Raw genomic sequence first — 16,880 nt, 5'->3', positions numbered from 1 at the left:
CACCCAGGACAGCTGCCACAGATGAGGATATTAAGTATTTGCTTATACCCAGTCTAGAAGTTTGGGAGGAAGGAGTAACGCACTGTATCCCACTGCTTCTTTTTGAGCTAACACAATGCTACCTTTGCACAGGTAATAGCCAGTGTATCTTCTGCTTCTCTGGCTGATGTTGACAAGGCAGTGGCAGCAGCAAAGGAGGCTTTTGAAAATGGTGAATGGGGGAGGATGAATGCAAGGGAAAGAGGGCGACTCATGTACAGGTATGTACAAGACAGCTTGCATTTGTTTCATTTCTTCAAATCTTGTTTTGTTTCTCTGAAGAATTGTTGTTTACATTTTCTGAAGGTGATGGATGTTCATAATCCCACTGTCAGAGTGGATTATGACTAGCCATCTTTTCACCCCCTGACTGATTTTAGTGTACCAACCTCAGCTCTCAGCCTGCCAACCTTTCTTGTGCCAGAGAAGAATCTTGTGGTCCCTCAGTGCTGCCAACTTTTCATTATCGTTTATGAATGGAAGCAAAGAATTTGAGCAAAATATATTTTAAATACTTGATGTCTTCATTTAATCTATATGAGTTTCATTGCAAAGACTGAGAATTCCCTTGTAAACCCTCATCCTTCCATGTAAGTGAGGCTAAGCTTTAAAAACAGTCTACCTGAGTTAGGTAGGCAGAGATTGACCTTGCTAAGCCTGCCTGCATGTGCACTCCATACAGTAAATATGCACCTACATTGCCACTAATTTTGAATTAGACTGTAAATGATGCTAGATTTTTCCAGGATCATATGCCAGCATCTGGCTAAAGACCCACTGTAGGACATGTGTTATGGTCTGTAGAGGAAGAATTGTCCTGTGCAGGAATTTTCTAAGCTAATTCCAACATTTACCTGAGAACTTCTGTCTCTTTTTTGTATCTGTCTCACCATGTCTAGTTAATGCCTGGTTCTTATTTTTGGCTGTGTTGCTATTGGCTCAGAAGATAAGCAGAGGTTTTGTTGAATTAATGCTATTTTAGTGGTGAGCTTTGATTCTTGAAGGGGTGGAGGTGATCTTAGAAAGATCTCAATGCTGACTAGATAGTGTGAGCATGACACAAGAGGCAGCTAATAAAACCCAGAGTATTATAGATTCTCCAGATGCAGTATGATGCTTCTCCCAAGCACAAGGAGGACACTGCCTTGCAAACTTTAGGTGACTAGAAGCATCAGAGCTTCCCTATGAAGAAAGCCTCTTTTGCGGGCTCTACGAGAAGCTTTCATTGCTTTTTCAGGTCTAAACATGCAAATGAATGAGCAGACACGAGTAAAGAAGCTACTTTTTCAGGTTGCTACTCCTGAAAAAAATGCCACATGTTTTACAAGACATGGCAGGAATCTTAGCAAAAAAGAATGAAAGCAAAGCTAAAAATTCAGCTTATCTTTTAAAGTATGTGACCAGGCCATGGAAAAAGGCCTGCAGGACTCTTACACAGTTAGTAGTCATCACAAGAGAAAATGGGCAAGTCAGAACGGAACATTAAATACATCTGGTCACTTCTGTTTTTCACAAGTGTGCACATATTCAAGGCATGCATAAACTTGTGTTTAATTTGTATCAGGAATGTAGAGTGCTTGAGAGACCAAGTTAACTCTGACCTAAAGAAAAAAATCTTAAGGTGTGAAAACTCCTGCTCTGTTTTAGACTTGGAAGATTTGCAAGAATAGCTATATTAGGTATATGGAAAATACAGTTCCCCTACACTGGGCTGGTTATCCTGGATTAAAAGCTTTGCTTAGGGAACTCATTCTCTAGGATAAAACACCAGTGTGTTTGTGTTGCAAACCACTCCCAGTGGATAAAAGCTCTCTCTGGACCACCTTAATTGAAATAAGGCCCTTTCTTCTCTGGCCTCTGTTCAAAATGGAGATTTTGAGTGCTGAACCAAAGAGAATGTGTGTGCCATTAAAGCTCCTAGCTCTGCTGCTTTGTCTTAAGGAGTCATTAATAGAAAATATTAAGCACACTTTAAATGGAACCTTCTCCTTTGTCCCTGACATGCCCAAATCCATTATCTTACACAACATTGCCAATGCCCTGACCTGCAGCTGGGTCTCCAAGATACACTTAAAACAGGTATTAAAGAGCATTTTCCCACATCTATGCAAATGCTTTAAATGGCCAGAATTTACATAATGGAAAAATTTCACAAGTTTCACAGTTTTGAATACCCTTTACAGGATCAAAAATGGACTTTTCTTAAGCTCTTAAAATCACATGGGAGCACTGATTTATATATCTGAGTACCAAATCATAAAGGGAGGCTGAAGAAAAACATTAATGCATGTGAGACAATGTGAAGGACTGAATGTGAAAATTCATTGATGCAAACAGACCTGAACAGGAGACCACTAAACTAATAGTAGTACCTCATAAGTACAGATATCAATCTGTGCAGATGTATTTTTGAGATACTGATAGTTATTATCAACTTAGTAATACTTACTACAGTCTTACTTACACTTTAGTGAGTTTGCACAGTTCATGTCTTCATTCAGTCTTTAATACGGCCAGTGCAAAGACATTTGCAGAGTAATGGGCAATTGTTCAATCCTTTGCTGATATTAAGGAGCAGTGCCTCCACCTCCAAATTTAGTGGGAATGCTGTTTTGATTATGCTTCTTTTCCACACCTAATATAATTTTAGATGTAATTTCCTTTAATGTGGATTTTTAACATTTTTATTAAAGACTTGCAGACCTGATGGAAGAACATCAAGAGGAGTTAGCGACAATAGAGTCTATTGACTCAGGAGCTGTCTACACTTTAGCTCTGAAGACTCATATTGGAATGTCTGTGCAAACATTCAGATACTTTGCTGGATGGTGTGACAAAATTCAGGCAAGTGAATATGTAAAGGAAATTATCAATGGCAGTGCTTCTCTACACTTCTTTTTTTGCTGTTATTCTTCTGAAACAGTGCCAAAAAGTAGTAAAGGGAAAAAGTTACTGAGGAATCAAAAACTAAAGCAAAATTAGAATTTTACCTAGAATGGGTTTCCCTGTCAGTACAAAAGGAAAGTCCACCTCCAGCTGGAGAATATGGATTAGAATGTGGCTCTAAATAGTGAAGAAATCAGCTGAGGTGTCACAGTGGGTATATTTACTTGGTCAGCTCTTGGTTATTCACAGGGCAGAATGTCACTGTGCTCATTATGCAGGTAAGTGCAGAGACTTGCACTTTGCTGCAGTCTGACCAAGGCTGGTGAGTTTGCTTGATGGTGGAACATGTGGCACACGTTCAAGAGCATTTCTTCCAGCATCTTTAAGACCAACCAAGAATATCATCCAGCTTTTTTTTTTTTTAAAAATTCATCCCGGTTTTTTTTTTTTTTTTTTTTTTTTTCATCAGACCCTTGCTTTATGTTCTCTCATGCTTTTTTTAAATCTGTGCTGTTATTTCACCCAGCTGACAATCAGGACTTGATTACAATATCCACAGTAGGAAATCATACAGTAGGAGCATCTGTGCCCCTTCCCCTGATGCAAAAATGCTTGTGGTTTTGAAGCCTACTCTGTAGCTTTCTGAAACATACTTACATGGCAAATATATTTATAATAAAATTATAAATCAGTATGAAGATTTGTCCCTCCTCTGTCTTTTAGGGTGCTACAATTCCAATTAACCAGGCCCGGCCAAACCATAATCTAACATTCACCAAGAAAGAGCCAATCGGGTGAGTATCACTTTCTTCTTAGTGACAGATTTGACATGCAGAAAAGCCATTGAAAAGCTGCCATCAAATGTGTAATCTTTCCCTGTTTTTCCGTGCCTGAAGTGTCTGTGCAATTATTATCCCCTGGAATTACCCACTGATGATGCTTGCATGGAAGAGCGCAGCATGCTTGGCTGCAGGCAATACCCTTGTACTCAAACCAGCTCAGGTAAGAGCAAAAGGAAATGTACAAATGGCCCAGATGCCCCTGTTCAGGCAGAATGATTTAGGCAATGTAGCAGATTTCACCCATAGGTTGATCTGTCATATGTTGACTGTGTCATATATTTGAAAGTGCATTTGTAATAATACAAACTGCCATGGTGATACAAAGTATTGATTGACTCCAATTCCACCCTGGTGCTAATCTCATTTTCAAGAATTATTTTCTGCAAGAAGCCATCACTTCTAATTTGCAAATACTGTAACAAGGTGAATATTGTATCAAAACTAAGATATATTGAGTGTAAAAAGTATCATCATGCATTTGATTAAAACAGGAGACCTAATCTAAATGTTTCTACTTAGGTCACACCTCTGACTTCCTTGAAGTTTGCAGAACTCTCAGCTAAAGCTGGATTTCCTAAGGGCGTTATAAATATTCTGCCTGGTTCAGGTAAAACTTGAACATTTTTCTGGGAGAGGTCATGCTAAAACTGGTGAAGTTCTTCACCTTTTTGAAGATCTACTACATAGGTCTGTTCACAGGTACTAGGCTTCCATCTTTTCATGCAGTGATTTCACATGTTTCCAGAAGAGAAATGGAAAAATCTGGCTTTAGTTAGTGGTAGGAGCTGTCAGCCTACGCCCTTTACAAGTTCACACAATTGACACAAACACTCTGGAAAGAATGTATTACAGAGAAACATGTTCACTTAATTGTGAAGCTTATTTGTAGTCACGGGAATAAAGCTGCAAATGTAAATAGGGATGTGATACTGCATTTGATTTGTGGTGTAAGCTCCTTCTGTGTTACAGTGCTGCTGCTGGAGTAGTAAAATTGTCCATGTACAATCCAGTTACACTGCTTTCCTCACTCTGATAGGTGGCTTAGTGGGACAGCACCTCTCCGAACATCCAGATGTCCGCAAAGTTGGATTCACTGGTTCAACACCAACTGGTAAACAGATCATGAAGAGGTACACTCAGCAAAAGAATCATAAATAAACCCTGCTTAGTCTGGTTCTGAAGTATCTTACTAGATATATTGTGCATGTAGCAGTGATGAAAAAGCTTAACTATATATAGTTGTTTACTACTATGTAGAATTGATTAAGTCACTACTGGACAGCAGAGGTTTATATGACTATTTTGGGTTTATATGACTATTTTTATTTTTTACAGTGCAGCTGCTAACCTGAAGAAAGTTTCTCTGGAACTTGGTGGGAAATCACCATTGATCATATTCAGTGACTGTGAACTTGACAGAGCTGTAAAAATGGTAATGTTACTTTGAAGTAAAATTTATTCCAAGCCTTTGTGGTACATCCTCACAGTACTGCAATATTATTCCTGAGTTGCCAAAAAAAACCAAAAAACCCAGGGATTCTTTGCATGAAAAACCTTGAGATCTGTTAGAAAACAGATTGCTTTATGCCAGCACAATTTAACTGTTCGTGCTGCCCCAAAAAGGCAGTACTACAAGAAATACACATTAGAAATTACAACAAAACAAAGAATTGAGCCCCCTATTGCCATATAGTTTTTAGTTCATCAATCAATCATCAAGTATCAATCATAATAACTCACCTTCCCTACCACCTATATTGTGTTCAAAGTTCCTAAATAAGATGTTGCACTGGTGATATCCTTTAACATAAAGCATTAAACTTCTGGGATCACAAATACTGCATGCAACCTAAGGGAACAGAATGGAGACTGAAAAAAAATGCATATAAATATTTATGGTTTTTTTCCTGATCAGGGTATGGGAGCAGTGTATTTCAACAAAGGAGAAAACTGCATTGCAGCTGGCAGGCTGTTTGTGGAAGAATCAATTCATGATGAGTTTGTTAGAAAAGTGGTAAGATATTAAAAAACTAAAGTTTAAGCATATGTTTTACTGTGGCAGAAGGATCGACTAGTTTTATAGACATTTGTGTTTCTTATTTTCAATTGCCTAATTTCTCATTATTGCTTGTAGTAGACAGTGCTGCTTCTCAGGAACCTCTTACATGGTTAAAAGGAAGCATTGAAGGGAGATATTTGTATCAGTAATGCAGATAAGTGGCAGTTAAATAGATATTGTACCTTCAGTGATAGTTCATATTTGACTAGGAAAATAAGATTACAAATAATTACTGAACTCAGGTCAATGTGATTGAAGAAGGCTTCTGTAAAGTCAAAAAAAGGAATATTGGAAGCATAGCTAGAATAATACAAAGATCACTATTAAAAATGCAATAGTTGCCATGCTGTGCCACTGGAGAATTCATTTATTTTGCTTAAGAACAGGAAGTCACCATTTAAGTCATATACCACAGGTAAAAGTTAACATTTTACACGCCTATCTTAATAGCAGAAGAGAATACACACATGAACAAAGCATCAAAAACTTTCAGAAGTAATTAGAGATTATGAAACAAAAGATAAAGCCTAATTTTAAAAAAGGGAGAAGCATTATATCTAAGAATCCAGTATTTTCTTGATTCAGTCTTCACAGCACCAAAAAATGCAGCATTCCAAATTTCTGGTCACTTTAACAACATTGCTGTGTTATGTAACTTCATTTCAATTGGGTAACCTATAGGTTGAAGAGATAAAAAAGATGAAAATTGGTGATCCACTTGACAGAGCTACAGATCACGGTCCGCAAAATCACAAGGCACATTTGGAAAAGCTGCTGCAATACTGTGAAACTGGAGTAAAAGAAGGAGCCACTCTAGTGTATGGAGGAAGACAAGTACACAGACCAGGTAAAAGGCTTTCCAGAGATACTTTGAACTTTTACACTTTATGTAAAAGCTGTCACCATTGTCTCAGCTGTATTTTGTGGAGTTGCAGTATCATGGAAACAGTACCAGGTAAGCCCATGATACCACAGAGCTTTCAAATCCACTATTATGAGAAGCTGTGCAAATTAAGTATGAGATCTTTATTTAAGCCTAAAATCTATCTCTTTGTTTCCCAGCAAGAAAAACAGTGGCCTCTGTGACTTGCTGTAACCTTGTCTTCAGAGTATAGGGTCTTCCCCCAAGGAGTCACCTGGGCTGTGGCACACAGACCTCCCAGCCTGGCAGGAAACAGCACAGGTTGTCACTGATGTACAGGCTGCTCTTTTACCCTCTTGTCTGCCATTTCTCTTGAAGTGCATGCATTTCCATTCATACTTCATATCTGTTTTCTGTTTCAAGTTGAAAATTATTTATGACCTCAAAGCGTGGGACAGAAATGGCCTGGACAACAGCAAACCCTTAAGCACTTGTACCATGCTTGAACACTGCTCTATCCTCTCTTTAGGTTTCTTCATGGAACCCACTGTATTCACAGATGTTGAAGACCATATGTATATCGCCCAGGAAGAATCCTTTGGTCCTGTGATGGTTATATCTAAATTTAAAAATGGGTATGTTCTCGTCTGGTTACTGTACCATTTTCACCCAAAGTCAGGAAGTGACAGCATACACAGTATTTTGTTAAATCCTGTTAGACCAACCTGAATATCTAGTATTTAGTGAAATGTTTTAGTGAGGTTTGTGTGGTAATTGCAACAGCTTGATCAAATTACGAAATGTATATTTTTCCCAGTGGAATTACTTATTTTTCCTGTTACAGAAGACTGCAGTGTTGTGTAACACTGGCATATTACTGTTGCAAATGAAAACTCCTCTGTATATTTTGTAAACTGTCATTTCTAATATCTTTCATTCTGGATCATAAGAATTATTTAACATATAGATGAGATTATAATTCTACATAGAAACTTCACATAAATATTTCCATCAGGTTTCATCTCCTGCAGTTTGACAATAAAGTTAAGAACCAGCCATGTAGATAACCCTTCACATCCATAAATTCTGTAGTCTTAAGGGACTGCACTGAATTTTTTAAAGTTTTAAACTACTATTGATTTTTGAAGCTGTATGAAGATGAGATGCAGATAGAAAACAGCACTGTGGAAATAGTCTGAAAAGTTGTGTCTTGATAGCAGTTTAAATTCCAGCTTTTATTCTGCATTAACTTGTAAAGCTGGACAAAATTTTAGCAAACTGATTCATCATCTGCTTTACAGGCATTTTTGTATTGCTCTAATTCCCAAGTTGTACTGTAGCAACATTTCCTGTGGCATTTCTCAGTGTAGATATTAACCTTTGAAAAGTGAAGTTATGAGCTTCACAAGCTTGAAGCAAGGGTGTGAATTGCCTTGGATCTGTCAGATTGACACACCGATTTGTCCTTAATAAGTCATCTTTAAAAAAGCTCACTGGAGAAGAAAGGCCATGTGAAAATTGCTTCAATGACACTGAAGGTAGAAGGCTGCTAACACTTGTTTATTTTACCTAGTTGCAATGAAATAATTTCTTTCCCCCACAGGGATGTCGATGGAGTATTGCGACGGGCAAATGCCACAGAATATGGCTTAGCTTCAGGAGTTTTCACAAAAGATATAAACAAAGCTCTCTACATCAGTGAAAAGCTAGAAGCTGGGACAGTTTTTATTAACACTTACAATAAAACTGATGTGGCAGCGCCATTTGGAGGATTTAAGCTGTCTGGCTTTGGGAAAGATTTAGGTAAGTTGTTTCCTTCCCTCCTTTATTGTCTCAGCGTCTTAGTCAATGAAAGAATTACAATCCTTAACCCAATTCCTCTCCCTCCCTAAATATTCCCACTTCAATACCTCCCATTCAGCATTTCCTGTATATTTGCTAAATAACACAGAATATTCCTCTCCAACTACTCTGAGAGCAGACAAATAAATTACAGCTTTTTGTACAGGCTACAAAAGGCTGTCAAGTAACAATGGTATTGGCCAAAATATCCTTTCCCTCAGATAGAATGCTAATTTAGGTATCTCCTCTAAGTAAGAGCATGGGAAACTTTTTTATACCTTAAAATGTCACCAAAATTTGCCAAGAGACACAGAAAAAGATGCATTAAAAATATTCTCTTTTCAAAACAACTTTGTAGAAAAGTGAAGTTTATTTTGTCAAAGAAGCTTTGCAAGTCTGGACAGCTCAAGCTTCATGGCAGAGAAAAAAGGAAAATCAAATTTCATTCACACAACAGATTTTTGCTTTTGGAATCTCCAAAGACACTTCCTGAAACCACAATCAGTCATGATGTCAGGGAAAAAAAGATTACTGATTTTCACACAGCTTCTCTACCTCTGACCTTTAATAGAGGAGAAGCAAAGTTCATAAATACACCTATGAGCCCCCAGTGGCCATCTAAAGACTGCTGCTGCTTGGGGAGCTGCTTGTTAAATCTAGTTCCTTTTTCTTCCACATCTGTTGGGTCTGGCCCCTTGTCAAACCAGGTCTGTAAATCACAGTGGGAAAGTAATTAGTTTTCATTGTTCCTTAAGAACTCAAATATTGGCTCCAGTGTTTAAAATTTTTTCTTAGTAATAGTTACAGTTTGACAAAATTCATTTAGCTGCTGTTCTAACAGGTGAATATTGTGCTTGTACAGGTGAAGAAGCTCTTCATGAATATCTCAGAACCAAAGCCATCACTGTGGAATATTAAAGTAACAGCTTCACTTGGGAAGCAGACTGTCAGCAGAGTTTGAATCTTGATTACCACACCAAGCACTCAATCCCACACCTAGGATATGCTGTCTGCAATGCTACAACCAAAAGAACAAAGTAAAATACTCATTCATGGATAAGTTTCTATAAATTAGGACCAGATTTTAGTCTGACAGACAATGGCTTTTGGAAATCACCCTGAAGTTATTTAAATTATGCAGCAGCAACAGTTGGTAGCACAATTTCTTCCCATCATCCCCCCACCAAAACCCCCCAAGAATATGGTTCAGTTTCTTTTTTTTAAACAAAACTGAAGAGTTAAGTTCTCACACACCTACTTCATATTTCTGTGACATAATATTTACATGATAATTTTAAATCTTTAGTCATTAGGCTTCCAAAGTTGAACTAGAATATACTGATTATGCCATATTTGCTAAAAACCAGTTCAGGCTTTACAGTAGCAATTAAACACTCTGCTCTGGTGACTTTTCAGCAGTACAGAAAACCTTTGTGCCATAAGAAGTAAATCAATGCAAGGAAGTGCACTTACTATGATCTTTGTATAGTACATACAGAGTTCAATATTGGTGTTAAACTATGCATATCAAGCTAAAGTAACTGAAAATATTTTCTACATTTTTGTTGATATGGAATGTGTGCTCTGCCTGCAGTTTGAAAGGTGGTTACATTAATGGATTAAAATCACATTTTGTGTCTCTGCACATGGACTGTAATCACTGTTTCATACTGTATGATTATTACTTTGTATTTCACACTTTTGGGTTCTTTTTAATCTCTGGGAAAATCCCTTGTTAGATGACCAAGGTCAGATGTTGGCTTTCAAACTTTTTTCAGTTTGGAAGAAATTTTCTATAGATTGAGACCTTATTTAACTAAGCCTGTTAAGACTCCTTGCTCTTAGAATGCAAAAACACCCAAAGCTTCACTTATCTGTGGGCTGCTATTAAAGACAGCAGTCTGATTCTTTGATCCCCATCCTTCCCCTTCACTAAAATGTTCCATGATTTAATCAGTAAATGTCTCCATCTTATATTTAAGCCACATTGTAAAAGAAAGACTAGAATCCCTGTTATTTCTTACTACAAATACTACAGAAACAGGTATTAAAACTAGAACTTCAGGTACAGGATTCAAAATAAATTCTGTAAGTAACTCCAGGTTTCAAGTCATGACATTAAGTGTAATATTTGAGCAAATACAGTATCGAAAATATTACTTTAATGGTGTAGAAAATACTAAGTTCCTTTAAGAAACAATGACATTCAGGAGCATGACAGATACTTCTGAAATGCAGACTGATCTATGAAGTGAATGTAATAGCCCAAACCATTGTATTTGATCAATGTGAGGTTAAGTATAAATGGGACACACTTTCACTGATCCTGGTTTCACAATTGTGTCAAGCCAACTTAAGTACAGGCCAGCTGAAAAGTCACCTTTTCATCCTTCTGTCAGTGACAGTTAACAAAATGGAGACTGGAAAATTGGGGGATGAAAAGTGTAGCTTAAAGCCATCATAACACCCCAGAGGCAGCCTTGATCCTTTGAGTATGGGAGAGTGTTTGCACCACAGCCACAAAGGCTTCCCAGAGGAGCCTGTAAGCTCCCTGTGCTGGTGTGGAGCCCAGTGCAGGCACACAGGGTAAGTACCAAGTAACCCTTTGCTGAACTCACGGCTGTCCAGGCTGGCTCAGCTGGAAATGAACTCAGCCACGGCTCCGCTGTTGAGCAGTCACTGCCATTAATGCACTGTAGACTTACCTCTGGGGTACTGCAAGATCATGTTTAACAGTGAAGGGAGTGTATATAACACTTCACAGGACATGGAATATGAAAACAAAGCTTCTTTCCTGGTTAACTCTTTCTTGCCCTTATCTTCCTATAAAAAAAAAAATCTTTCTTCAACAAAGCAACAGAACAAGAATTTTCAACTTTCAAGTGCCCCTTTACTCTAGCTGTTTTCTTGGTGTAATCTACTATGAAGTGCATTTCCCTGTTACTTGATGAATAAAATCGCACTTAATTCTTCAGAAACCCAGCCTTTCCCAGCCATGAGTGGATCCTGAATTCTCCACCATGTAAACTATAGCATTTCACAGGATCCTGAGAGATGCTACACTGGGAAACAAAGTGGTATTAAGAGACAACGCTTCAAAGTGAGAAAATATGATTTGGTTGGTTTGGGGTTTTTTAAAGTGAAATAAAATGGATTTACTCATTTGCTTTGCTGTCCAAAATTTCTATTTTGCCCTTTTCTCCCTTTTGTTTAGGAAACTTAATGTTGTCCACTGTCACTTCATCAGTTACAGAGTCATCTTCATCAGATTCTGAGTCATCTTCTGAAGTCAGCAACTCTTCATCTGTATCAGAATCACTCAGTTCAACTACAGCCACATTCTGAAAAAAAAAAAAGATCTTGGTTAACACATACTACATACATACAAATATATATATATACACACACACACTACATCACTTCTATCACTTGAGTAAAACAAGGGGAACACATTAAACAACCTGCTACCATAAGGAAATCACAACCACAATAAAAAAGACTTGAGTTTTCCAGGGATTTTACAAATATCATTAAGAGATTCATAAATATTATGGGCCTATAGGAAATCTAAGGCCACATTTATACCACTATCAAAGAAAGAATTGAGTTAATAGCTGAACTCAGATTGTCTAAATCAGGTATGTAAACTGACAAGCAGCAGGCATCAAAACTACTGCTGTTTCAGTAAAAAACTCAAATTATGTCATTTAGTGTATAAGGGCTCATGACAAAAATACTATCACATGTAGATATATATATTAATATAGTTTATATCTTATAATGTAGTAGTATTCAGGGCACTACAACTACGCTAAAATAACAAGCAGTTTAAACCAACAGAATATTTTTTGAAGAGATCTCATATATCCATATACAGAGCTACAATTTTTGAGGTCTGCTTAGCCAAAAGGCATTTGGCTGGGTTATGCACATATATCAGCTTCAAAATAAAGTTTTCTTATATAAGTGTGTGGCTGCAGCACTTCAGTTAAAACCAGAAATAAAATATTTATGTGACTGTAAATAAACAGACAAATACCAGCAACAAAGGATCACAACAACACTAACAACTTTTCTAAACCCAAGATCTAGTCATTCCTAAAAACAGCAACAGAGCAGAGCTGAAAGCCTTCTGCTATGCCTTACTAGACTTTATATTGTCCAGTTTCTAAACATAATCACCTAGATGACACTTAAAATACAATTTGTGACTTTTGATTCAGAGTTGTAGATTCAAAAGCATGTCTTATTGCGTTCTTGAACTGCTTTATCCCCTGTGATTGAATTCTGCAAGTATGATGGTGAAGACTTCACAGAAAATGGTAAAGACTTCACTTTATCTATCATATTACTCATTCTAAGATCAGAATTATTTTAATCCCATCTAGACTGATGCTAAAATAAAAAAAATGTATTTACCATTTCTATAACTTTTTCTGTTTCACTGTCTAGATGTTCAATATCAAACTGATGAGCAGGTGCTGTTACCATTTTTCTTTTGAGCTCATCATTTGCCTGGGCCATCTGTGGTAAAAAGCTCTGTACTCGGTCCAAAACTGAAAAGAAATAATTATCACATATATATATATATATACATAAAGTCAAAGAGATGCTCATTAGTGTTCACATTTATACCTCAGATATGAGCCTTTACAACAGATTCCATTTCATCTGTAATTTCCAGCTGTCTACAATAATTAAGTATAGACTGAAGGGAACATCGAAAAATTAGCTGTAGCAGATGCCATGATGGACTAATGAAAGGTCAACATTATTAACAAAAGAAACTCTGAAATTAAGATGGTGGAAGAGAGACAGAAGCTCCAGATTGAAGTATAAAGCACTTATCCTCTACAGCTCAGTGGGACTTCAGAAGAATTTTAATGTAATCAATGGAATTAGGAGAATCACACTCATAACCCTTCCATGAAGGAAGACAATATTTTCACCTCCAGAATTTCTTCAAATAAACTGCTCCACACATGCAGATGAGCCAAAGACTAGTTTTCTTTCTTTAAGAAGAGGTACTGTTTCAGGTGAGCTCCACAAAAATCTAACAGGTATAATCAATCTTTGAAACACTGTCATCTTTGTAGAGACTTTTATCCAACAAAGAATTCAATGTAACAATCTTTTTAAATTTCAGCTCAATCACAAAACATAAAATAATTTGACAGAAGTCCTTTTTAAATTAAATGCTTTTATACAACAAATATATCAAACTGAGAAATTACTTCTAAAAAAGAGATAAGAAGGCCAAGCAACAGCTCTATACTGGGAAAGAACAATCTGTCCCTAAACGCCTAGCATTGCAAAATCTAATTTTGCAGCAGCAGCAGTTACGTGACTCACCAGTTGGACATGGAACTGTCATGGGAGGAGGACCTACCACCTCTAGAAACTGAACACAAAAGCTTCTCCCTTTTCAAGGAAAGCACCAAAGCAAAAGTTGTGTCACAAATGTTGCCTACTACCAGACACGGTGCCAGGGACAAGCTCCTCCGTACTCACCATTGCTCCTTGGCACCTTAACCGTCTGTAAAGTTGTGGCCTTCTTGCTGCTACGTTTTGAATTAATCAGCAAAATGTCTCCCAGCCCTGCAAACAAACAAACAAACAAACGAGTATTGAAGTGCTTAAGCTGACAAGTTCTCTGTGACTGCCAACTGCTTTTGCTGCTCTTGGAAGAAATACTGGGCTATACAGGCCAGGGGCCTCAGCCTGCAGGTCACCTCTCACACACTCCTTGGGTTTAAGCTAAAGTTCCTTAAGCTGTTTTTGAGACAAAGTTTGATGAAAGAGTTACAGCGCACAGAAACACAAGCTGTCATTGCCCTCTGCAAGGCGCGGTGAGGAGGCAGCCGAGGCGCGCCCCTCGCACTGATTTCAATGGCGGTGCCAGCCACCTCCGCTAACTGGGCAGCAGCAGCGCCACAAAACCCAAACGGATGCCAGGGAATTCGGCATTAGTTATCCTCATTATCTTTATGACCACCAACAGAGCCATCCGCCCGGTATCATTAACTAAAGCGCAACGTTCTGTCTTTTTAACTTTTTTTCTTTGTTCTCATAAAAATATCGTTACGAATTCCCATAGTTTGACGTGCATTTCCCGCTTATTTGCTCCGTATTATCCCTTCCCGGGAGGGCAACTCTTCAATACCCGCGGGATGCAATCACCCGTGGGTCACCGGAGGCCGACGATCCCCTCCCTCGGACCACCTGGCCAAGCCGAGCACCCACCGGCTGCAGGCCGGTGCCGGACTGGCCGGCCCGCTCGGCGGCGGCGCGCTCCCTGCCGGGCGGGAGGAGCAGCGGCGCTGCCGCACGTGCGCGACGGCGGGGACAGCGCGCGGCGGGGAGATGGCGGTGACGCGGCCCGAGGCTCCTGAGACACAGCGGGGGCCCTGGCGTGCGTTTGGAAGGGCACTGCCTGCAGGTGGAGGGTGGTGGTCCTGCTCCTCCGCTCAGCCCTGGTGAGGAACATCTGGAGGGCTGTGTCCAGGTGTGCGCTCCTCAGGACAAGAGGGACATGGAGCTCCTGGAGCGGGGCCTTGCAACAACGGTGATTAAGGAACGGAAGCATCTCTTTAAGAGGAAGGGCTGAGGCAGCTGGAGGCCTGTTTAGCCTTGAGAAGAGATGACTGAGAGGAGATTTCTTCAGTGGCAAGAGTGACAAAAGGATGGAACCAGGCTCTTCTTGGTGGTGCCAAGCAACAGGACAGGAGGCAAGAGGCAGAAACTGATGCACAGGAAGCTCCACCTGAACATGAGGAACACCTTCTTTACTGTGCAGGTAACCACACACTGGAACAGGTTGCCCAGACATGTTGTGGAGTCTCCCATACTGGAGATATTCCAGAACTGTTTGGACACAGTTCTGTGCAAACCCTGCTTAAGCAGGGAGGTTGAACCAGATGATCCACTATGGTCCCTTCCAACCTGATTGATTCTGTGATTTGGCACAAAAAGTCCATCCCATCACCATGAAGAGCCTGTGGAACCAACCTGCCAGCTGGTAACATCACCAGCCTGCCAGTCTATCAAAACTTTCCCATTTTCATTTTCAGAATTTGATAAATGAACCTAAAATTAAATATCAGAGCCTGAGGGAGTTTTAGTCATTCTTTGGAAAAGAAACTTACACAACCACCAAGTTCGGCTGACACTGATACTAACTAGCCTGCTATTCAGGATTTCTTCTGCAATCTCTGTCCTTATCTGTTCTGCAGTTTGTGTCCTTTCACATCTAGACAATGTGAAAACTGCAAAAAGAAAACTGAATGGTTCATAAGAAGCAAGATAGGAAGTCCAAGATGAAAATGAGAATAAATAGTAATCAGGTAAGTGGTGTTTAGGGCCCTCATTGCAAAGGACACAGAAAAATGACAAAGGAAAAAACCCAACCACACAACCACCGAGATGCCAGTATCTTGGAATTAACATGAATAGGAAGCAAACCTCTGCAAGGCCTCAAGCAAGAGACCACCCTGCTCTTTTCCTGACACTATCCAAATGAGTGTCCTCTGCCACTTCCCCAGCCCACCCACAGTGCCAGGTGCATTCCACTGAATTTTCTACCTGCACCTTTTCTCCCCAGATGCACTCCAGAATTTCCATTTCTCAGAAAAATCCCATTGCTAGGTTTAATGACTGAAAAATCTTGAGGGGTGAGGTTTTTGCCTTGGGCCTCAAAAGTGAGTCTTTCTGAATTTGTACACAACCCAAAATAATAGTGTGTGAACCTCAAACAATATACTTCATCCATGGGTATAATGTGATTTCCATGGAGGGTGGGGCATAATGCTGTCAAGGAACCTGTAGTAGTGAGTGATTAAATGATTGCCCAAGATAACCAGACAAGCAATTAGAAAAGCCAGAAAAAGCACCCTCAGGTGCTATTCCCAAACCTCAGGTTTACAGTCTCACCTGTTGGCAACAACAGCAGATGTGATCTTTATCTGATTTGTAGGGTAGCCCAGCTAAGTATCCAAGCTGTGTAACACCTGAGCTCACACAGGCCATGGGTATATAGGGTTGCTACTAGGGTAGGGAAGCTACAGTATCTGCAGCCCAAATCCCCAATAAATACAGGCTTGAGACAGCTGAATTATTAGCTCGGAAGTTGGGGCTGCTTCATTCATTTAAGTTGGTATTGACATGAATGTTCAAGCTCATCCTGTATGTTTCACTCTTGTAGCGCAGAATGTTTTGGCCCCAGTCCTGCAAATACATTTCCCCACTGCAGCTAGCTCCAGTTTATGGCAAACACTTGGTGACTTGCCTGTGCTGTCCTTTTTTTCTCTCTGTGGACAGCAAAAGGGATGCTGTGGGTTTGGGTGCTGTCACC

General features: G+C 39.3%; 2 protein-coding genes across 3 annotated transcripts in view; one reads left to right on the top strand and one right to left on the bottom strand.

Moving 5' to 3' along the window:
- ALDH1L2 (aldehyde dehydrogenase 1 family member L2) overlaps positions 1 to 9,448 on the top strand; it is a 28,938-nt gene extending 19,490 nt beyond the window's left edge. The window contains exons 12-23 of one of the 2 annotated variants that reach the window (XM_041426864.1): positions 133 to 260; positions 2,733 to 2,883; positions 3,649 to 3,719; positions 3,822 to 3,927; positions 4,287 to 4,374; positions 4,804 to 4,897; positions 5,103 to 5,199; positions 5,683 to 5,781; positions 6,508 to 6,673; positions 7,218 to 7,323; positions 8,292 to 8,491; positions 9,393 to 9,448. In XM_041426864.1, coding sequence (XP_041282798.1) covers positions 133 to 260; positions 2,733 to 2,883; positions 3,649 to 3,719; positions 3,822 to 3,927; positions 4,287 to 4,374; positions 4,804 to 4,897; positions 5,103 to 5,199; positions 5,683 to 5,781; positions 6,508 to 6,673; positions 7,218 to 7,323; positions 8,292 to 8,491; positions 9,393 to 9,448 — 1,362 coding nt within the window. Of the gene's footprint in view, positions 1 to 132; positions 261 to 2,732; positions 2,884 to 3,648; positions 3,720 to 3,821; positions 3,928 to 4,286; positions 4,375 to 4,803; positions 4,898 to 5,102; positions 5,200 to 5,682; positions 5,782 to 6,507; positions 6,674 to 7,217; positions 7,324 to 8,291; positions 8,744 to 9,392 lie in introns of those variants that run through there. The other variant, XM_041426863.1, reaches the window with a different exon arrangement.
- Positions 8,882 to 14,639, bottom strand: NOPCHAP1 (NOP protein chaperone 1). Its single transcript, XM_041426822.1, has 5 exons — positions 14,616 to 14,639; positions 14,042 to 14,228; positions 12,950 to 13,086; positions 11,690 to 11,871; positions 8,882 to 11,353 (listed from the first exon to the last, which is right to left on the bottom strand). Exons 1-5 carry the CDS (start codon positions 14,637 to 14,639, stop codon positions 11,329 to 11,331), a joined length of 555 nt encoding a protein of 184 aa, XP_041282756.1. The 3' UTR covers positions 8,882 to 11,328.
- Between the last annotated feature and the right edge of the window lie 2,241 nt (positions 14,640 to 16,880).

This window comes from Onychostruthus taczanowskii, unplaced genomic scaffold (assembly GCF_017590055.1).
Source record: "Onychostruthus taczanowskii isolate IOZ18803 unplaced genomic scaffold, ASM1759005v1 scaffold95, whole genome shotgun sequence".
NCBI classification, from domain to species: Eukaryota; Metazoa; Chordata; class Aves; order Passeriformes; family Passeridae; genus Onychostruthus; species Onychostruthus taczanowskii.
This window is presented reverse-complemented; position numbering and strand designations above follow the sequence as displayed.